Source organism: Kogia breviceps, chromosome 11, assembly GCF_026419965.1.
Source record: "Kogia breviceps isolate mKogBre1 chromosome 11, mKogBre1 haplotype 1, whole genome shotgun sequence".
NCBI classification, from domain to species: Eukaryota; Metazoa; Chordata; class Mammalia; order Artiodactyla; family Physeteridae; genus Kogia; species Kogia breviceps.
This window is the reverse complement of record NC_081320.1, coordinates 79,401,602-79,423,917: the sequence shown is the minus strand read 5'-3', so window position 1 is coordinate 79,423,917 and position 22,316 is coordinate 79,401,602. Positions and strand designations below refer to the sequence as shown.

The 22,316-nt window shown below is 51.5% G+C and overlaps 1 protein-coding gene across 1 annotated transcript in view; it reads right to left on the bottom strand.

Annotated features, from left to right (window-relative positions):
* Positions 1 to 3,861: 3,861 nt before the first annotated feature.
* Positions 3,862 to 22,316, bottom strand: part of CAPN13 (calpain 13) — a 49,021-nt gene continuing 30,566 nt past the window's right edge. Inside the window, 9 exon segments of the mRNA XM_067006943.1 lie at positions 3,862 to 3,935; positions 5,597 to 5,654; positions 9,090 to 9,151; positions 9,507 to 9,543; positions 10,574 to 10,776; positions 13,136 to 13,147; positions 17,417 to 17,559; positions 19,875 to 20,020; positions 21,061 to 21,135. Of these exon segments, the coding sequence (XP_066863044.1) occupies positions 5,600 to 5,654; positions 9,090 to 9,151; positions 9,507 to 9,543; positions 10,574 to 10,776; positions 13,136 to 13,147; positions 17,417 to 17,559; positions 19,875 to 20,020; positions 21,061 to 21,135 (733 nt within the window). The 3' untranslated portion in view covers positions 3,862 to 3,935; positions 5,597 to 5,599.

The following is a 22,316-nucleotide window of genomic DNA, read 5'->3' as shown; positions in this document are numbered from 1 at the left end:
GGAGATCCCTGCAAGGAAGTCTGGGACACGGGGGGAGCCAGTGAGCGGGGAGGAGGCCGGGAGTTGGGGTCCTGTCCTCAGAGCGGAGAGCTCAGGTGGTGGCCTCAGGTGGACGGGAGAGAGTTACCTCACCCTCTTCGAGTCCTGTGATCGTGCATGTCTAGTTGTGAGCTCCAGGGGGGCGCTGACCACAGGACCGACAACGGCAGACTGAAAATCAGGGGGGCCTGTGCACCCCGGTGTGCCAGCAGAACACTGTAAACCAAACCGTCCATCAAGGGGACAAGCCTGGTGGCCTGTGGGCCCCATACAGCCAGAGACATGTTGGGTTTCTCCTGCAGAGCTAATAAAATGTGAATTTGAATGCCTTTAGATAGGGCATGCCTCCGTAGCTTGCATGCTCTCAAACCGCCCCCTCAAATCACATCAGCTCTGTTGCCCCTTTCAGTTACTGCACTGGCCCCTGCCAGCTTTTCAGCCAAATTCCAACTATTCTCTTTCTCCCTTTTATTATTCTGGAGTCATTAGTGAGGTTCTCCTTTAAAGGTTTCATCTTTCACTGGCCATTCAGTGGTTCTCAGAGTGTGATTCCCCAGACCAGGAGCTTTGGCCTCACTAGGGAACTTGTCAGAAGTGCAAAATCTTGGGCCCCACTCCAGTCCTCCTGAAGCCGGAACTCTGGGCAGGTGGTAAGGCTCACCAATCTGCACTTGCACAAGCCCCCGGGGGTCCTGGCGCAGGCTCAAGTGTGAGAACCACAGCAAGGCGAGGATAGAGGTTGGAGCCGGGGTGCGGAGACGGCAGCTCAGGTTTCAACCCGCTCAACAGGCTGAGAGCCCCCGGGAGGGAGACCCATGGAGGCTGCCCTTCCAGCAGGCGACCTGCGGGAGCCTGATTTCACATTTTATTCGGGAAGGTGGCAATTTCCTGACTTAACCTTTTTGTGAGCCATTTCCCCCATGGGTACAGTGAGGATAATGATTGCTGTCCTTCCCAAGTTCCAGAGCTGTTGAGACAATCGAATGAGGGGACGTGAATGCAAGTTGTTGCTGAAACATGAAGCATCTGCGCCCTGCGGCGTTATTATCATCCTCCCAGAACTGAAAGCTCTTGCCTCCTTGAAGCAGACAGAGGCCATTTGATTTCACTTAGCCCCAGACCCTCTGTAAAGAGAGCGCATCAGCCCACCTGTGGGTATTGAACCCTGAAGGCCCGGATGCTGAGATGGAAGCATCTTCAAGGCAAGCTAGATTTCTGATAGGGTACCAACCATGCGGGGTCATTTAGATGGCAGAACAGTTAGAGCTGTTCTGGCGAGAGAAGGTAATCAGGAGAATTGACCGGCGGGCGAGAACTCAGGCGAGGGAGGGTGGTGTCTGCATCTGGCGCCAGGAGGCTCACAGACCCCGTGTAAACCAGGGTAGGGCACAAACAGCCGGCATCTCTCTACCAGCCTTGCCTACAGCATGCTGGGGGCGAGGGCAACACACACACACACACACACACACACAGTCATCATGGCTCAAAGGGTTGCCTGCTTTACCTGTGTCCTTCACACACACACACACACACACACACACACACACACACAGTCATCATGGCTCAAAGAGTTGCCTGCTTTACCTGTGTCCTTCACACACACACACACACACACACACACACACACACACAGTCATCATGGCTCAAAGGGTTGCCTGCTTTACCTGTGTCCTTTATGGCCTTCCACAGATCCGAGCTCAGGAAAACTCCAGAGTTCTTCCGGGAGTTTTGGAAAACACTGATATGGGAGAAAAAGCAAGAAGCCCGTGTGAGCCCCAGTGTCCCCCTGGAAGAGGATGTCCTGGGTACCTGAGTAGAGGGAGGTCCCGATAAATCTCGTTCCCAGCCCTGGAGGCTGCTCCACTAAAACACGCGTGGGCCCAGCTCAGAGGTCAGCAGGGTGCATAGCTGAGGCCAGGGGGTGGGGAATGGGCTCTCCTTGATAAAGCTGACGGCCTGGCTGTCAACTGCGGGGTGGCGGGTCCCTCCCCCCGCTCCCCCAACCTGCTCTCCTTCCTCTTCCTCACCCCCTAGACTGGGCTCCTGCCACCCCGGGGGGCTTCCTGCTTTCCAGGGAGGTACAGAGCTCTCTAGAGTTTGCCTAGGGTGGGGTTAATAGCACAGACGTTACAACCAGATCGCTGAGTATAAACCCCAGCTTGACTATTTACCAGCTGTGCAACCTGGGTCAAGTGACCTAACCTTTCTAGGCCTCAGTTTCCCCCTCTGTAGCACAGGGCCAATGACAGTACCTACCTCATAGGTTCGTTGCAAGGAATAAATGAGCACCTCTTTACAAAGTGTTTAGGAGCGTGCCTTGCACGATAGTGAGTGCTGCGTAGGCAGCACTGAAGGCACGGGAGGACTGCTCCTGGGACCAAGCGCGGCCGTGGTGTGGAGTCACCTGAACACCCCGATTTTGTACGGGGCGGCTCTCCGTTTGCCCGAGACTTTTCTCCCTCTCCCTAATTCTCACTCTAACCCTCAGGCTCCTCCTGCTTCCCAGGTGAGGACACAGGTGGGTGAGTAACTTGCCTTGACTGAAGCAGGCAAGCACTGCAGGACTGAACCCGGGACTCCTAATGTTGGCCTATGCTCAGCTGCTGCCCAGGAGCTGTTTTAAAGCAAAATACCCGCAAGCAGGCGTGCAGCTGAGGCAGCTCGTGGGAGCCGATTACTGTGAAATAGCAGCTTGACAACTTTTTCCTGGCCTTAGTTGGCTTTTGTGAGTTCAGAGACTTAGTGTGTTCTCAACTAGGTACGCACTCATTCATTCAGTCACGCATTCGTTCGGTCATTTGTTCAGCACTCTTTGAGTGCCTTCTGTGTGCTGGACACTGTGGAAGGCCCTGGGGAAAAGGATAAATATGAGGGATCCCTGCCCTGGAGGACCCTGCAATCTAATGGGAGGACCGTCAGCCATTGCAGTGCCTGGTGAGAAACCAAAGGACCCCAATCAGGGATTCGGTGATATAAATAAATAATATGTAAATAGAAAGTGTTTCTATTTGACTGTTGTGGGTTCAAGTGTTAGGAGCTGAAGGGGGACTAACTGGGTCTTAAGGGGGTGGGCAAGGCCCCCAGGGGAGGCCTCCCCTCAGGGGAGGAGTTTTGGGGCTGGACCCGCAGGCTGGGTGGGCATCAGGCAGGTTCTGAGTCAGGGAGGGGAGAACAAGGAGGCTCATAGCTGGGGTCCGATGGAGTGCGTGGGATGAGGGAAAGGGCCCCTCCTGGACCCCAAAGTGGGTCCCAACTCAGAGGATCTTATGTGTAGCTGATGAGTTTCGACTTTGTCCTGAGAACAACAGTGAGGCCACAGACCACAGCTGTGATTCTGATGTATGTTCTGGCAGCTGGATGGGAAGCGGATGAGGTGAACTAGAGGCCTAGGGGCTGCTGCAGTGGGACCGGGGAGAAAGGAGGAGGGCAGTGCTAGCGGGCAGTTTTAGCTACAGTCACTGTGACCCGTTTCCCCTCCAGCCTCCTGGAGCGGTCCTCAGCCTGCCACCTGACCGGGCATTGCCTCGTACCTTCTAGTGGTGCATGTACAGCTCCCCAAGCAAAACAGGGGCCCTGCTTGAGGGTGGGGGTGAGGTTCCTCTTCTTTCATAGCCCTCAACCCTGCTGTAGGATCGGGCTACCCAGTAAACCTATGCTAAACCAGACAGAATGAGAGTGCTAGTCAAAAGGGAACACGCAGGTACCTGGCAGTGGACAAGACGGCTCCACAGCCTTGAAAACTCCTCTTGGTCAAGCCGCCCGTTCACCTTCAGCTGGTGGGGAGTTAAGAGTCAAGCAGTCCTTCGTGCAGTGAGAGGAGCAGCTCCATCCACCAACTAGTAACACAGTCCAGGGTCACCTGGGTGTGACCCTATACCAGCTGGCTCTCTCGGTATCTGAAAGGGACCTGGCTTAGATTTATTTCACAGGGAAAACAATCAATTGGAAGGAGAAGGCAGCCCTGAGAAAGGAGAGCCAACATCACTTGCGCCCAGGGGAAGAGAGCAAGCCCCAAACACAGCCTTCACCCGTTGGGGTGGGGCCCCTGGCAGGGGGAAGTGGGGAGCAGCTGGGGGGAGGAGAGCGCCTTGCAACTCCAGAGGCAGCATGAGAGGTGAGTGCACCCGCTAAGCGTGCACCAGTGGATGGACCGCGTTCTGTGTATTCAAGTCAGCCCTGGTCACTCCATACGATGGGTTTAATGAAAACTAATGAAGAGAATGGATCTCTGAGGAACTGGAGGGGAGCTGGTGGGTGAGCAAGAAGAAGGGTAGAAAAGACCTGTCTGCTTTGCAGGGGTCCTGCAGACATGACCTCCCCTAGGATGGCCTGCCCCAGGGTGCGGGGCTGCTGAGGGCCACCGGACTCCTCCGCAGGGAGGAGCAGTGTCTCTGGGTGATTCCAAGCCACAGCCAGCAGAGACAGGGCCCGACTGATGATTTCATCAGGAAGCCCTCTTGTTTGACAATGGCTGGCTTCACATCCGCAATCGAGCCTTGTTAAGAGTGAAAGGGCCGGGGGATCCGTGTCACCCCGGGGAGACCATGCACACCCGAGGGAAGAGCTGCAGGGCAGCGGCCGGCGGATACGCCCACGAGGAGCCAGAGGGTAGATGGGGCAGGCGGGGGAGAAACGGCTCGGGGGAGAAACGGCTCGGAGGAGAGTGGAAGTCAGGACAGGAGGCAGGAGGCCCGGGGTTGGGTCCCAGCCCTGCCACTTGTGGCCACGGAACGTGGGCTGGTCACTGCACGGTCCCAGCCCAGTCTCATCTGCGAGTGCAGCACAATAGTAATAATGGGGTGTAACTGCCATGCAGACCGAAGAGTTTTCTGCAAGCGTTGGTGGTTGTTATCTTTATTGAACTGGGGGCTTGTTGAGCAAGGAATTTAAATAGTGAGGACTCCTCCAGTGGTAAGGAGAGGGGTGGAAGGAACATAGTTCCCACTGGTGCTACAAGGAGGCAGTGAAGCATAATGTTAGAACATAGACCTTGGAGGCTGAAAACTCCAACTTCAGATCCAGACACAAATTCTGACTAGCTGTGTGATCTGGGCTGAACCCTTGTTTCTTCCATTGGATCATGAGACAGTACTTCTAACATCCCAGGGGTTATTGCAAGAATTACAAGGAAAAAAATATGTATCGGTACAGTTCTTGGCATGCAGTAGATGCCTGATAGGTGGTAAGTTTTGTTATTGCTGCTGTGGCGGTTCTGGAGAGCGAGTTGGTGCAGATTTCCCATCCCCAGGAGCCCAGGCTCTTTGGTGAGCCCTCAGAACCAAGAAAGAAAATAATGAGGGTGAGAAAAGTGTCCCCTAGGGTCCTAAATAGACCCCCGGGGAAGCCCAAGGAGCAGACAGGCTCTTAGAGCTGGGGGGGGAGGGATGAGTGCACAGGATACACTGTCAGGGCCACGATGCTCCGGCACTCATCCAAAGACAATGTGTCCCCTGGAGGTCCCGAGGGGGAGAACAGGAAGGACTGAAACGTCAGAGAGGGTGGCCTAGGACTGGCGTGGCCATGGAGGTGGCGTTGGGGCCAGCAGGTCCTTCCTTACCTTTTAGGAATTCCTGGTTGAGAAGGCTCTGAACCTGGGTAGCATCAATGTCCAGCCCCTGATCCAAACGAGGAAGGGATGCAGGAATCACATGGGTGCCCAGGAGCAGAGGGACGCGCCCGCCTGACTGTAAAAGCACTGAGATTTCTGAGCACTTAGTTCCCATCTCACCTTTGTCATGAAGCCTTCCCTCCCTCCCTCCCTCTCTCCCTCCCTCCCTCTCTCCTTCCTTCCTTCCTTTTTTTTTTGGCTGTGCGGCATGACTTGCGAGATCTTTGTTCCCTGACCCGGGATTGAACCCGCGCCCTCGGGGCAGTGAAAAAGCTTGGAGGCCTTACCACTGGACCACCAGGGGATTCCCATGAAGCATTTCCTGATTGCTCCAGGCTCTGGAGATAACTCCCTTCCTGAACATCTGTAGTGCTGACTACTCCTGACATTTGATACCTGGTGTGGGTCACCTTGCGTTTCTTTATTCATTACGGGGCTGAAAGCTGTGTTTGCGTCCTCCCCACCATACCTGCCACTTGGGAGCCCCTCAGGAGAAGTATTGTTTTGGTTTTTTTCTTTTTGCGATACGCGGGCCTCTCACCGCTGTGGCCTCTCCCGCCGCGGAGCACAGGCTCCGGACGCGCAGGCTCAGCGGCCATGGCTCACGGGCCCAGCCGCTCCGCGGCACGCGGGATCCTCCCGGACCGGGTCACGAACGCGCGTCTCCTGCATCGGCAGGCGGACTCCCAACCACCGCGCCACCAGGGAAGCCCAGAAGTATTGTTGAATGAATCAATTCAGCCCTACAGGTGTGTTAAAACATAACTACTGAGTGTGTGTGTGTGCGTGTGTGTGTGTGTGTGTGCGGTGAGGGGAGATAAAAACACCAGGAATCCAGGCTAAGACAAGTTGCTCTAACAGAGCACATAACTTAGCATCAGTTTTCCCAGCCACCGAAGCAGAAAGGGCGATATCACAGTTTTCCTCAGATAAAAAAACGGGAAGGAGCTGAGGTTGAGGGGAGAGAAACTTTTCCTGGCCTGAACTTCTAAAGGTGTTAACTGCCTTCTTCACTTTTCTGTTGGGGACACTGAGCAGTTTTATGGGCAGCAGATTCTGTGACGATTTGACAGAGACGCAGAGCTGTTCTCCATGCAGCTGTTTCTTTCACCCAGCCTGGTAAAAAGCCGAGGGCATGATGGGACATCGCCCTGGGGAAGCTTTTCCACGGGGGAGGGAGCTGGAGTGAGGGCTCCCAGCAGATGGCTTTGTAGAGTGGCACTAGGTCAGGAGGAAGGAGGTGCCTCCCTGGGGTCTCCTGAGAACCAGCACCCCACAGACAACAGGCAAGCAGCCCCCAGGGTGGCCTCGCCACCCACAACAGAAAGCAAAAGCAGCCCCACGGTTTGTCCTTACTGGAGTCCTTTAGCTGGGAAAATTACCCCCAGTGATGTCACCAGTGCAACACATCCTGCCAGCACCTGAAATTGGCCCTTAGGTCATCCCTCCAACGTCTCACTGCTCGGTTACGTCAAGGAAGTTGGTGTTATGTGCCCGCCATCAACTGAGTTTTTTCCTTGAAAGAATCGTGACCCCTCACTATAAAGAGCGGCGGCCATGGTGAGGAATGCCAACTTACATGGAGTCACATGAGAATGTAAGCAGCTGTGGGGCACGGATCACATCCCCCACCCTGGGACAGCCCCTGACCTGGTCCCTGCACCCAGTAAACACCAGAATGTTGGCAGAGATGGGGCTAGGAATGGAGATAAAGGTTGCCTGAAGAAAACACCCAGAGAATCACACGTTGGCCTCTACCACCTCAATGGAAGATGCCTAAGGACTGATGCTTTGGTTTCCTAAAGCTGGGCAGAGTCTTGGAACATCCTAGGGTATTTGTATATGTTTGCTGATTGAATAAATGATAGATGATGGACGTGGCCTGTCCCAAAGGCCGAGTGTGTCCTTCCTTTACCCACAGGCGGACCCTGGGTTATGGTACCACCACCACGACTACGGCTGATAAAGGGGTACAAGAGATTGGGAGACAGGACAGAGTGAGTACATGGACGAATAGTTTGCTCTCAACTTTCTTTTGAGGACACAACCTCTGAGGATAGTTTGCACGTTGTGCAGAATGGTGCCCGGTTGGCCCTGCTCAAAGGGTGTCCACCAAGGGGTGAAAAGAAGTTGGAGTCCAGTCTGGGTTCTACTCTCGAGCCATGCACCTTGGCACAAAGCTACATCTCTCTTCTATTCTAATTCCTACAAAGGCCTCATATGGGCTGCCAGTTACCCTCTATGAGAAGACATTTGATTGTTGTTTGGAAAAGTCCCGATTAGGGAATCTGTACCATTTATCATATGACAAATTATATTTTTTATTTCAGAGGTACAGGTTCATGGACCAGGATGAGGATTTTGCCACCTGCCCCTGAAGGAAGCTTGGTCTCAGGTATCCTAATCTGGTCCTGCTGATCACCTAGGGGAAGTAACCTTAGCTAGAGCATCTGCTCTGGGGAAGTGAATCTGTCTTAATTCAGTGCAAATGGATTGAGCACCTTCTCTGTGGCAAGGACAGTGATAGTTATTGGGGACAAGGAAGGCATACGATGTCATCCCTGCCTTCAGAAGCTCACAGACTGGGGACATTCGCCATAGTAGATCCTGTTTTGCATCAAGTGAAGTGCTTTCTGAGTCAGCCCAGATGTGGGCCTGAATCCTGGGCCAGTGTTGATTTCAAGGAGGTTCATGCTGAGCTGTTCCCTATAACATGCACTCTCATGCCAGCCCCATTCTTCAGCTCTCATTTTTATCTCAGGGCCCAGGCTACCTGCATAACTTCCCTTTGGCTGCCTCCTGGTTCCCAATGCCCTGTTAGCCTTCTGAATGCCTAGCATCTTCCTGTGCTTGGCCCCTGCCTGCCCGAGGCCGGCACGGCACACACGATCATCTATATGGCTCTCTGCTCCCCACATTGACATGATGACTAATGGTAAAAGGCCCATCGTGCAGAGCCCTTGGCAGCTGTTTTTTTTTTTTTCCTGACAAGTCAAGGAGTTCTTTATAACGGCTTATTAAACCATTAAGAAAATCCCCTGTGCACGTAGGTGGCTTGGCAGGAAGAAGGCTGTTGGCGCTTTCTGGAGCTGGCCAGCTCCTGAGAAGAGGATGCCAGCGTTGGTGGGAGGTGGCAGAAGGGGAGAAGGAAAGATTTCAAGGGGTACTGCCAATTGCTTGTTTAAAGATGTAAAAAGCTCACTCCCCTATAATCAGGCCCTTCCTTTCCAAACTACCCTTCACCCCAGATGTCACCCAGGTGGGGCGCCCCATCTCTCCAGATCAGTTCTGGACATCCAGGGAGAGAGGCTGACACGAGCACCCATCAAGTCATCTTCCTCTCTCTCTATCCTGATAAGGACCCGGGAGAGGTTTCCTCCCCTCTGGCCCCTCCATCACCTGTCCTATGTAGGGCCCCTCGCCGTCATGCTAAGTACTGTACCTGCTGAACGTATTTGTAGAAAATGCTTCGTTGGGAGCCATTTCTGGATGACTTGCCTGGATCTAAGGAAGAACAGCCAACATCAAAATTCTGAGGAAGGAGGCTGCCTGTCTGATACGGTGAGGGCCCCCAAACCTTCCACCTGGATCTGAGACAGAGGCTTCATCCAGCAACTGGATCAAACCTTTTTGGGGAATGGGAAAATGGAAATTTGTGGAAGGAAGATGGTTGGGTCCAGCCTGGCCTTCAAGGCCTGGTCGTCTCACCTCATCCCTGCCCCTTTGAGCCATCACCAGCCCATTGTGGTATCTGTGCTTCCATTGGTCAGTGGTGAGGCAAGAAGGAAGGAGATAGAAGCTCTTGAGGAGGGGACGTGACCCAGTGAAGTCTGCCACCCAAGCCTTGCCACACGCATACCTGCAGTGGTCTGAGGTTGAGATTATTGTCCAGGTTCCTAGAAAATCAGGGGGACGGTGTGACAAGGATGACCAGCTCACTATTCAAAGGAGGCTCACGCTTACGTGTGGCAGGCACCCCTGCAGGCACTGGGCATCTATGCCAAGGACACACGCGGAGAGCCCTCAGCACGGCAAGCTGTGAAGCGGGCAGCCATGGCAGTCAGCAGACAGATGAGCATCGTGACCTCGTGTCCAGTCTTTCGGGTGGCCCTCCCCTGGTCTTCAAATCATTTTGTAACCTGTTCCTTGCACAACCAGATATATGTGTATCGTAACCCCCCCATTGCCAGGATGGCAAATAAGATTTGTCTTAGGTTCCAACTCTGAACGGTGGCACAGTGACCATCTGGCATGCTGGACTGAGAAGGCCTCGTCCATGCTCAATGGTAAAGACTGCCACGATTGTAGTGATGTCTGCCTCGGGGCCAAGACGGCATGAGGTGCCCAGCAGGGTGGGTGCTTGTCGATCCCAGTCTTGACTGCCGACTTGGCAGTGAAGACCCTCCACCATCAGACTGTATCACTCAGGCCCATCTCTCACTGTCTCCCCGACGTACCCCACATTCTGTCCACGTTTGAGACAACTGCCGTGCATGCCACGAACCACCTTCCTGTGCGTATGGGCAACGTGGCTCAGTCCTCAACGAGCCCCGTGTTCACCCACTGCCCTGCTTCTGCTCGTGCCTTCCTCTCCCACCTGCACTGCCTTCCCCTGGGAAACACTGTTAGGTTTTCCATCAAGGACTAGCTCACATTCCATGTCCCCCAAGAAGCCTCCCTCTGTCCCACTCTGTCCTCCACTGTGTCCTCCCACACGAGCCTGCACTTCCGTCAAGCAATGGCCCCATCCTGTTTGTGGTCTACTTATTGGTTCGCAGACTCTCTCGCCTCCACTTTGTGTTGAGCTCGAGAGCGGGGGCCGGGCTGTGTCCCCTGCTAACAGAGTGCATTGCTGCACAGGATGATGCAATGTGTTTTTATAAAATTAAGTAGAATAAAACATTTAGAATCCCAGAAGTTCTGTACCTGTCACTGTCTGGCATCTTTAGGAAGATTTGGAGCAAGAACTCAACTGCTCCTCTGCCTGCGGAGACGACCGCCACACAGGTCCCAGGGCTCAGGCTGAAGCGCTCTGTAAGGTTGCATGTGGTTTCAGAAACGATGCCCTTCTCAGCAATTGTGAATTTGGAAAAAAAGGTGGACGGCAATCTCTCTCGGAAGTGCTGGAACTGGAAGAGACGTGATGATGGTGAGAAATCCCCTCCAGCTACTAGGAGAGACCCCTACCTCCCAGACCCCTCTCCATCCACCAAAACAGCACTACAGGCCCTGAAAAGGGAGACGCTGCTTACCTGAAGTCTCGAAATGCAAGAGAGTTCAGACTGTTATTTAATATAGATGTTAACACTACAATCAATGAGGGGAAATATGATACATGGTTTTACCTCATTAAATCTTACAGCATCCTGAGCTTCTGGGTTTATCTCTCTGCTTATATACAAAGACGAATCGTGAAAACTAGTGAGACTGTTCCAATACTGAATTAATTCAGTAATTCAAAACGTAATTCAGTATTGGAATTTGGAGTCCCTTCTCTCTGGACCCTTTTGCAAAGCACTTCTTGGAGCCCTGGAGCACTGTGGGGCTGAAGTCCTTTCACTACCTCCATTTCTTCCTGCCAGTAAAGCCCTGAAATGCCTTCTCACTGGAGAATAAGAGGCCCTGATCATTTTCCTTTTATTTCAATATTTTCTTGGAGATAAAACAATAAATATCATGCAGTTCCTATTACTGGATGTCACATACATATTACATGATAAAAACTCCTTACTAAATAAATTTTCCCCAACACAACTGAGATGAGGATTCCATTTAGAATGCTCACGCAGCATGACATGATTGCTTGTGAGCCCTGCCTTGCGGGGAAACAAGGAGACGGGGAGAGGGTCTTTTCAAGGGGTGGGGACCAGGCTGGGCTGCAAGCTGAGGCTACTGTTGCTGGTGTGCATTAGGGCGCTGGGCAGAGTCTCCAAACTGATGCTGCTGGCATTAGCAGCAGCCCCAGTGTCTTTGGAGCCTGACTTGCTTGGGCCTTTCTGGCAAAAGAAATGATGAGATCAGTTCTTCTCCAGAGTCAGCACTGGTGTGTGTGTGTGCGCGCGCGCGCGCGCGCGCGCGCGCGCGCGCACGGGGAGGCACTGTGTGCAGACGTGTGTGGGCTTTGAGCCTCCTACAATCACAAGACCTGACCCTCTATTTCTAGGGATGCAGCTCATGCCTTTTATTCGATCAAGTCCTCACCTCGTTCTCCAGGTCTGGGAACTAGAACCCTGACTCGTTCCTTGCACCTGACTGCTTCCCTTGAAGCCCTTCCAGGAGTTCTCATTCCATGACTGGTGTGCTGAGAACCAGAGTTGGATCCTAAACCCAGCTCTGTGGCTGGGCCGCCGCTGTGACAGGCAGGCCTCCTTGCTGTCTGCTTTCTGCCTGGGCTTCTGTGTATCCCCTGCTCAAGGACCACCTGTCCCAGCCTCTGTCTCCCTGTTGAGGGGCGTCTGGAAGGAGGAGCTTCCTTGGACCTGCCAGCAGGCTGCAGTCACCACCCGTTGGCTGTGGCTACATCCTGCTCCCTCCCCTTCCCTTCCATCCTCGTCCTGGCACGTGTACCTCCCCTCGGGTTTGAGTGCCTGTGAGGTTAGGTTTCCCAAACTCCATCTTTCCTTCTCCATCCTTACCCATATTTTGGTCACCTTTCACCCATGCCAAGCCAGAATATTTACTGGCCGGGGGTGGGGAGGGTGGGTGGTGGCGGTGATGAGGCTGTAAGAAGAGTTGGAGGATGTGCCTTGAACTTGCGTTTGCATTGCATTCATCCTGGTTGTGGTGGGTTTGGGGGCTGACAAAAAATACAGGAGGCTAAAGATCCACCCCCCGCCCCACCAGGGACCCATGAGCCCTGTCTCTCATCTTAAAAGGAACGGGCAGGGCTTCCCTGGTGGCGCAGTGGTGGGGAATCTGCCTGCCAACGCAGGGGACACGGGTTCGAGCCCTGGTCTGGGAAGATCCCACATGCCACGGGGCAGCTGGGCCCGTGAGCCACAGCTACTGAGCCTGCGCGTCTGGAGCCTGTGCTCCGCAACGGGAGAGGCCGCGACAGTGAGAGGCCCACGCACCACGACAAAGAGTGGCCCCTGCTCGCTGCAACTGGAGAGAGCCCTCGCACAGAAGTGAAGACCCAACACAGCCAAAAATAAATAAGCAAATAAATAAATTTATAAATAAATAAATAAAAGGAATGGGCAGCCTCAATCTTATCTATCAGGGGCCAAATGCTTGAGGATGGTTTCATGGTTGAATTCCCTCTGGAACATCAAACCAGAGAACAGCCTAAGGGATCCAGCTTTAGACAAGGACAGCTGAAATATTCCCTGCATTGTTGACCTGTTTGGAAGTTCTAAGCTTGTATCTATTACAGGACATAGCAAGACCGAATTGGCGGCCACGGGACAGCGAGAGACACGTTGAGGTCAAGGGTGTTGGAAGAGGAGTAAAAATACAGACAGACGGCAGCAGGGGCGGTGGCCATACCTGATAGTCGATCTGAGGGAAGAGAAGAAAGGCAGGTTCAGGAACCCAAACTAAAACCCAAAGGCGAGCAGGTCGGAGCAGCCTGGCTCAGGGCCCTGCGTTCCTTTTTGTCGCACTTTCAGCCTGTTCCCTGGAACACCTGGGAGTGAACAGGGACCGTCACTCATTCTCTGTGCAGAGCTGTGACAAAGGAAACCCAACTGCTGTAGGGAGCATGAAGGCAAAAGGAAATTGAAGGGGGAGGAAGGTGTCTGAGAAAAGGAGACTCTCCCTTTCTCATCTCAGCTTGGTTACTCTTCACAGCAGTGATGATAAAATTGGAAGGAAAAGAGACAGTGATGGGAACCGGAGGTAAGACAGAACCAGGATCAAATGTAAATTCCCCAGAGTTGGAGTTCCTAGGAGAAGGAAACTTGTTATTCTGTCAGACCACAGTAAAGCATGATGGGAATTTGTTCTAGCAGTCCCCTCCTCCCAATCACTGTACCTCAGTGTTTGTAGGGATGTATGTGTGTGTCTGAATGCGGAAATACCTTTGTTGCAGTCTGTCCGTGTTACATAAGGAAGCACTGAAGATGCAGTCCCATTTTTAAGCCACTTCATGGTTTGCAAAGTATTTGCATGTAATGTGTTGAGTTGTCACAGTAATCCTAAGCATATGCCAGGCTCCTTATTTTATGGGTGTGGAAACTGAGGCTTTGCAGTCTCAGTAGCAGAGGTGAGAACAGAGCAAGCTGTGTTGCTTCCTTTATAATTAATACCCTCCATGCACCGTCTTCCACAGTTGGCATGGGTTTCAGTTCTATCCTACTGCCGATCCTGGGCTCCGCTTAGGTGTACAGGCCATTTGATTTGCCTGGACAGACTTATCTGGAGATCAGGAATGAGCTGGAAGGGAGGTGGAAAGTTCCAGCCTGGGGGAGGATGGAGCTTATCCATCCTTGCTCTTTTTCTCTGTCCTGTCTTTTCCCTGCCTATGTGTACACCACCTGTGTTTGGTTTGATGCAAAGCAGAGCAGGGCTCCCATAGCAGTTGGAGAGTCACAGGCCCGTGCCAAGGTTGAAGAAATGTATGTAGCTGTCATCTGGGCAGCGCTGTACCCATGAACACCGGTAGAGCCCCGGAGTCTCTGAGAGCCTAGTTGCTGGCACCAACATAGCCTGTTTCTCAGCAGAACTGTGAAAGGAACCCACATGTCTCTTGAGTTGTCGAGGTCTGTACTGTTCTTTGGTGTTTAACTGGATCAGGATCCTGCAAGATCCAAGGGGATCTCCAGGGAGCCTAAGGAGGTTACAGGTCTGCATGCCCCTTCAGCAAAATGGGCAGCTGAGAAATAAGGTATCTCTGGCCGAAAAGTAGACAAATGGGCTTGGCAGCATTAAAAAAAAACAGATATGGGGCTTCCCTGGTGGCGCAGTGGTTGAGAGTCTGCCTGCCAATGCAGGGGACACGGGTTCGTGCCCCGGTCCGGGAGGATCCCACATGCTGTGGAGCGGCTGGGCCAGTGAGCCATGGCCGCTGAGCCTGCGCGTCTGGAGCCTGTGCTCTGCAACTGGAGAGGCCACAACAGTGAGAGGCCCAGGTACCGGAAAACAAAAACAAAAACAAAAACAAAAACAGATATGATTACAATTTTTTTTTTTTTGTGGTATGCGGGCCTCTCACTGCTGTGGCCTCTCCCGTTGCGGAGCACAGGCTCTGGACGCACAGGCTCAGTGGCCATGGCTCATGGGCCCAGCCTCTCCGTGGCATGTGGGATCTTCCCGGACCGGGGCACGAACCCGTGTCCCCTGCATCGGCAGGCAGCCTCTCAACCACTGCGCCACCAGGGAAGCCCTATGATTACAATATTGCCAGGGCTCCTGAACCGTAAAGACTTTGGGCAAATCAGTAAACACAAGGCTGCTGTGTTGCTCGGCTCTGGGGCATTAGAATCAGATGAAAATATGAACAGCACCCCCAGTTTTTGTGCATGGGGGGCAGACCTCATACCCTCTCTGGACTTCTATCTCTCATTAGGAAAGGGAAGAGCTGGTTGAGATATTTTTAGGAGTCCTGTCTGGTTCAGGACTTGAATTGAATTGTTCAATCCCTGCTGGTAGACCAGATGTCTCAGTCCCTTCCTAGCCCTTCCCAACTCCTTTCATTTTATTCTTCTCAGAGGTGAGATTAGGGGACTCTGAGGATGAGGATCCTCTTAGAAGGTACCTGAATCAGTTGGGATCCTTGGCAGAAAACAATGGAAACTAATCCAGGGTGGGGTGAACAGGAGGTCATTTATGGGAAAGATAAATCAGAGTCAATGGGAAATCTAGAGAACGCAACTCGGAAGGTGGGCAGGAATGAGAAGAGGTGGCTACACAGCTGGATACCACCACAGGATCTGCCTGCATTGCTGCCCCAAAGATTTGCTGCAAAGAATCCCTCAGCTGGTCCTAGCTCTTTTAGTTACTCCCTCAAGACTCAAGGCCTAGAGTAACCAAGAACACCTAATTGGACAAGCCTGGGCCACAAGTCTACCCCTTTGCATCCAAGGGCTGGGGAGAGGGAATATTTGGCCTCTTTGACTGCGGCAGTGGGAGACCAGGCCCTGCCTTTCACCAAGGTTTCCCCTGACATGGAAAGGGTGTTCGTGTGCCTAGTGGTGATGAAAATGACAACTGTCCACTACTGCATCCTTAGGAGATGTTCTTTGATAGTCTCAGCTGGCTTGCAGAACCTCGAAAGTATGGTTCTAAACCCTAACAATTTCTTTTCCATTGATTTCATGCAACTAGGATGTGGAAATGTGCTGAGAGAGAGCAGAACCCAAAGGGTTCTCCTCCTTCTAGAGCCATTAACATATTTTTGTTTGAGCTGTGAGCACCACCAGAAAGGCAAGCGCCTATGTCCTGCTGAGAGCCCTGGTCCTGGGACCACAAGTTCTGGTATCGGGCACTCCCTTGCCACCACCCAGCTGTACCCTGGACAGGTCATTCACGCTCTCTGACTTTTGGCTTCCACATCTATAAAAGCAGGGATACTGGGGTTTTTGAGACAATGAATGTGAACATGTTTGGAACTCTGAAGTTCTCTATCAGTGAGGCCTTCATATTAGAATGAACCACAGCCAGCGCACAGGACTGTTTCAGGACCGAGGAGCCCTGCCTGTCCGTGATGGGGCTAAGGTCCTAGTTGTGAATGTTGCCTTAGTCTCAGTGAACATTCCTGGGATCCTTCCTAGAGATGCTGTAATCAGAGTTCCAGCCACACAAGTGATGGGTGTGTTTGACTGAAGGTTCGAGGGACATCTGGCACCCAGTCCCCAGCTCTGCCATTAACCCTGACTGTGTCACTTCACGTCACTGGGCCTCGGTTTCTTCACATCTAATATGGGGACAGGGGATCCCAGCATTTGATGGTTGCACGATCTTAGTTATCTATGTTCGTGCAGAGAGGCTGTGGGGTGTATGATTTGAGAACCCTTCACTTTATCTGTGGGATGCATTAAACTATTTGGAAAAGGAGGAGGGAGCACAGGTATCAGATTTTCTTTTGTAACTCCATTCTCTTGCATGGTATTAAAAAAAAAAAAAAAGGAATTCCCTGATCACCTATTCACAGTTAGTGTGTGTGCAGGTGAGTGTGTGTGTTGGGGGGTGTGCGGCGGGATGTCCCCTTAGGAGCTGAAGGACTGGCTGAAGAGCCATCAGAGGGGAGGGGAGGCTAGGTGGAGAGGAAGACCTGGCCTTGGATGAGTGGGCAAGCAGATGCTTGTTAGCCAACCATGGAGCTTTGACCGATTTTGGTGTAAGCATAAGAGAAAAACGTACCTCCCGGCTGTATACCCAAGATTGTTATTTTCCTTAAACTCCTCCCAGAGTTTAGCCAATGATTCTCAAACATTTCTGTGTACAAGCACTCCCTGGGGAGCTCATTACAATACAGATTTTCAGGCTCTGTCCATGGAGATTGGGACTCAGAACGTTTGGGAGTGATCCCAGGAATCTGCACTGTTGCAACAGCTGGTCTTAGACCAGACAACTTTTTAAGGAACAAGCATTAGAGCCTGCACCAGGAAATGCTGACAAGTGACAAGGGCAGGAGGTGTGTCCCACTGTAATCTCCTTTGTCTCAGGTTTTCCTGCAAATTTACAGAGTTGGACCAGCTGAACTCTATCACCCTTTGGGTTTTATTTCTGAGTCTGCAGCTGGGTGAAATCTCCCAGCCTAGCTGGTTGCTTTCTCCAAGGTGTACAGAAATGTCCTCAAAGGGCAAGCCCGGAAGCATGCTGCCTTACCTTGAACACCTCGGACTTCAGTGGAAATGTCCTGTCTTTTGCCTTTAAATTTTGTGGCATGACAAAATCGAAGGACACGATGACATTGTTGTTTTCCATGCTTTCTGGCACAGAGAAGATGTCCTGCATGTCCCTCTGGGGTCCTGCATGAAAAAGGGCAGTGATTGGACTTCAGCTCATCTCTGGCATTCCAGGATGGGACCATGACCACTTCAGAGAGCCAGTTCAATGGGTTGTGATGGAAACTCTGGATTTGGGCTAATAGACCTAAGGCCTGGGTCCCATTCCCCACAGTTACTGGTTGTGACACAACCTTCTTTATTTTGTGAGCCTCAGTCTCCTCCTCTTAAAAATAAGGAGGGAAAGTATAGTTCCTACTTGGTGAAAATGTTTCTTACACTGTAAAGTTAAGGGCTATTTTTATAATAATAAGTGGAATTCCAGAGGCCTCTAGTATGCATTGGTGACAACCATGGAGCCATGAAATGATGTCAATCCCCCAAACATCAATGGAGACAGAGGAAGAGAGGCAGAGAGATGGCAATTCATAGAACTCTGCTACCCAAGAGTCCTCACCAAAGCCAGAGGGAGACAACTAACGTGAAAACCATTAGATTCAAATGCATGAGAGATCGGTACTTCCCTGGTGGTCCAGTGGTTAAAAATCCGCCTTCCAACGCAGCGGAGGCGAGTTCAATCCCTGGTCAGGGAACTAAGAGCCCACATGTCGCCGGGCAACTAAGCCCGCGAGCCATAACTGCTAAGCCCGCGTGCCTCAACTACTGAGCCCGCATGCCACAACTACCGAGCCCACACACCACAACTAGAGAGCCCACATGCTGCAACTACTGAGACTGTGCACCACAGCTAGAGAGAAGCCTGCACACTGCAACAAAGGGCCTGAGTGCTGCAACAAAAGACCCGACACAGCTAAAAAAACAAAACAAAACAACACAACCAAATGCATGAGAGATAGTGTATGAAAAATAAATGAAGATGAGATAAACTAGAAATGAATTAATAGATATCAGAAGATTGGGGTATGATTGGGAAGCTCTGAAGGGGGAATAGGGAGCCATAGAGACCATCTCGGTCATCGGCTTTTTGTGAGGACCAAACAAGATGACACACTCAAGTGCACTTAGCAGCACAGAGCAGGTGCTCGCCGGCTGCCTCCCTTCCCTCTCTCCCTTGTAAGGAATCACTAAAGATGGCACCAATGTATAATTTTGGTCAGTTCATCGATCTGCACTAATATCTGGGGGTGCTGGCCCACAGTCAGACAGGTGCAGCTCAGGAAGATGAATCAGTAAACTTGCTGCCCGAGCGACCCGGTGGTTTCTTAGAACCTGTCCATGGTCTCCTGGTGACTAGGTTCTCTGACCAGCAGAGTGAAGAGCCTGGAGGCGTGGGGTCATTCAAGCACACCATTCTCGACAGGCTGGTGCCAAGGAGAGGGAATGCACGTGTCGAGCTGCAAACACACACACACGCACACGCACACGCACATCTATGTTGTTTGCGTAGCTTTGCCCATCCAGGATGTGTAAGCACACTCAGGTTCATCTTCAGAGGGTGATATTTCACGCAACCATGTCACAGACGGGGAGCCAGAGGTGCAATGAGAGTATGTCACTCACTCTCTTAAAATCACATCAATAAGATTCATCTCCCGGGAGCCCAAAGACAGGTTCTGAGGTGCCCACCTCTGGGATCTCAGTACGGTGCTGCAGGATACATCAACCAACATGGGCAGGAATATGCTCCCTGATGCCTGGATGGTGCTTTGTGGCTTCAAGGGGAAGACAGAGATGACTGATTCCACTATGTACAGTTGGGGAGTCTGAGGACAGAGAGACCAGAGTCACAAAGCCAAAATGTGGCAAAAACAATGGTTTAACCCAGGCCCTGACTTTTGTCCAGTGTTCTTTTCATAGCTCCCCCAAAGTCCTGGATAATTTTTTTTTTTTTTTTTCGGTACGCGGGCCCTTCACTGTTGTGGCCTCTCCCGTTGCGGAGCACAGGCTCCGGACGCGCAGGCTCAGTGGCCATGGCGCACGGGCCCAGCCGCTCCGCGGCATGTGGGATCCTCCCGGACCGGGGCACGAAACTGCATCCCCTGCATCAGCAGGCGGACTCTCAACCACTGCGCCACCAGGGAAGCCCCGTGGATAATTATTGAAGAGCAGTGGGCCCCTTCTACTCTTGGGAGGTGTGTGGAGCTTAGTAGGCCAATGGCAAAGCAAGAAAGCAGGGGGTTCACACTGGAGATGCTCCGGCCCACCCCCACCAGCAATCATTTCCCCTGGAGAAGTATAGCTGTCCCTTTGGGCTGACAAAGTCCTCTTCTTCTTCAGGCTGATGGTCTAGAATTGAGGGCCACCGAGAGCTGAAGCTGGGATAGGGCAAAGGCTGGCAGCTTCCCATCTGGCAGAATAATTACCAATGTCATAACTACCTTCTGCATTTCCTGGAATTAAGTGGTTCTTAAACATCAGTTGGGACCATTTTTCATGGAGTGTGTTTCCATGGTCCAGGCTGATTGGAACTTGGTTACATATAAATAGGCAGAAGAAGTTATCTCGGAAATCCTGACATGACATCCTGTTATAGAGAGTGACATATCACTTAATGACCACGGGTTTGTCCCATAACTTCACTGTACCTTTGCCTGTCAACTATAGTATCCATTGATTTACCACTGTCCTACCCAAAGGCCAGAGCCCCATTCTGGTTCATTCGTGGTCAGATACACTTCTGATGTCTCCAGTGGTTGGGAGGGCAAGGACAGAGTCAAATTATGAGTTCTTCAGGTCCCTCTCACGGCCAGCAAGACGACTGCCAGGCTCTTTCTGTTCTGGGTCCTACACACTGCTAAGAAAATCACCTTTCCCTAGGGCCCTTTGCCAAATGCGCTGTTGGGGTCTTATCAGAATACAATGGATTCAACACCTAAAATCACACCTGTGATTAAAGTTGCGATACTGGAAATATTCTTCCTCCTAATTTATATTGGTCCCTCTGATTCTTAATTACTTAGACCCAGTCTCTTTTTCACGCATGCTAAATTTTATTTAAGTATGTCATTGAATAAACCAGACAACCCTTCAGAGAAATGTCCATCTTATCCTTTAAGATGTGAGTATAGGGGCTGAGGATGTGTTGTAAAACATCTAGTCCTGCATAGCTGCTGGGTGATGACACGGATGTCTCACCCAGAACTCTATAGAGTCAGGGCTGGGAGATTAACCCCGATGTTCCTCTTTTGCGATTCATGCCAGGAAAGACTGTGGCACGCCAGGGCTCCAAAAAAGATGGCAAAAGAAGTTACAGGCATGAAACCCGTGCATCCTGGTTTCCAGGAAACTGTTGGTTTCAAAGCTTTGGTGCCAATATTCCCTTTTACCATTAACATTTCCTGCGAGTTCTAACATTTCAGAGAGGAAATACCTTTCATGCAAAGAGAGAACACACAATTTCCTTTTCAAAGCTTTTGTGTCTTGGTGGAGAAAATAGCCTCCTTCTACCTAGGTCTCTGAAAAGCGAATCTTTATTCTCACAAAAGTTGAGGGAAAAGGGTGGGGATTGAGGGTTTGGGCAATAGTTAAAGATTTAAAATCTAATTTTGAAAAAAGGGTAAGTACCAAAACTCGCCAACATCCTTATTCTCATACAGCTGGCTTTTCCGTTAGTTGTGGGTTTCCTGCCACTCCAGAGACCTGGGCGTGGAGAGACAGACCATAGGATGAGACTTCCTAGGATGTCTCATCTCAACCACACGTGGCCCGACAGGGGCCCTTTGCACAGGCCTCCAGCAGTTTCTGGGTGCGAGTGGACAGGGTCGCTCTACCTGGTGATTCTATGCCGATGGCTTCCAAGCTGCCCCCAGCCGCATCCTCCTTCCTGAGCTTTAGAGGGGTACATGCTATGGTCCATTCCTTTTTCTCCACCAGAGCCCCACCGTGACCTTGAAATCAACGTATCCCAAAATGTACTCATCCTCTGCCTCCTGGTATTGCTCAAGTGAGAACACGAAGGGTTATTCTCTCTCATACCTTCCACGTCCAAGCCATCACCAAATATTAATGATTTATTGATGCTACCTCCTAAACCCCTCTCAAAGCCATCTAATTATTTCCATCCTTATTGCCGTTTTCAAGTTCAAGAACCCTCATCTCCTTCTTGGACTTCTCACCGGTCTCCCGGAAGTCAGTCCGGCCCACTTTCCTATTCATACTCCACACCTCCAATCAAAACAATCTTACTAAAACAGAAGCCTGGTTAGGGCACTTCCCTGCTTAAAACACATCAGTGCTGCCCTTTTACTCTCAGGATGAACTTCAGACTCTTTAACAGAACTTGGCCTCTGCCTACCTCTCCAGGTTTACCCGAGCAGCTCCCTGTCCCCCCGCCCTTGAACTGTACACTGCAGCAATAATGAACATCTTCATTTCCTTAGAAATACCTGTCTGTCTGGTGGCAGTGGCAGCGCCCAACCCAGACCCGCCGTGGCCTTCACCATGATGCTCTCTCTGCCTGGGATATACTTCTTCCTTTCAGTCCTATAACCCAATAACTTTTACTCATCTTTGCTCCTAAAAGGCACTTCTGCTGGGAAACCTTCCTTGTCCCCCCGCGGTGCCCTTCCTCTGAGCCCGCATGGCACGCTGTACCACTCCCACCTCAGCACGTGGCACCCTGTGTTACTAGTGCTTGTTTATTTCTTGCTGTCCCCCATTAGACTCCAAGTCTAATGATCTCCATGAGATCAGTGACTTTGCTCACCATTATATTATCCATCATAGGGCTTTAACACAATGCCTTGGCACATAGTAGGATGCCATAATTTTTTGCTAGCTTAATTAATTAATAATTAAAGCTGTCTACTTCATTGGGATAA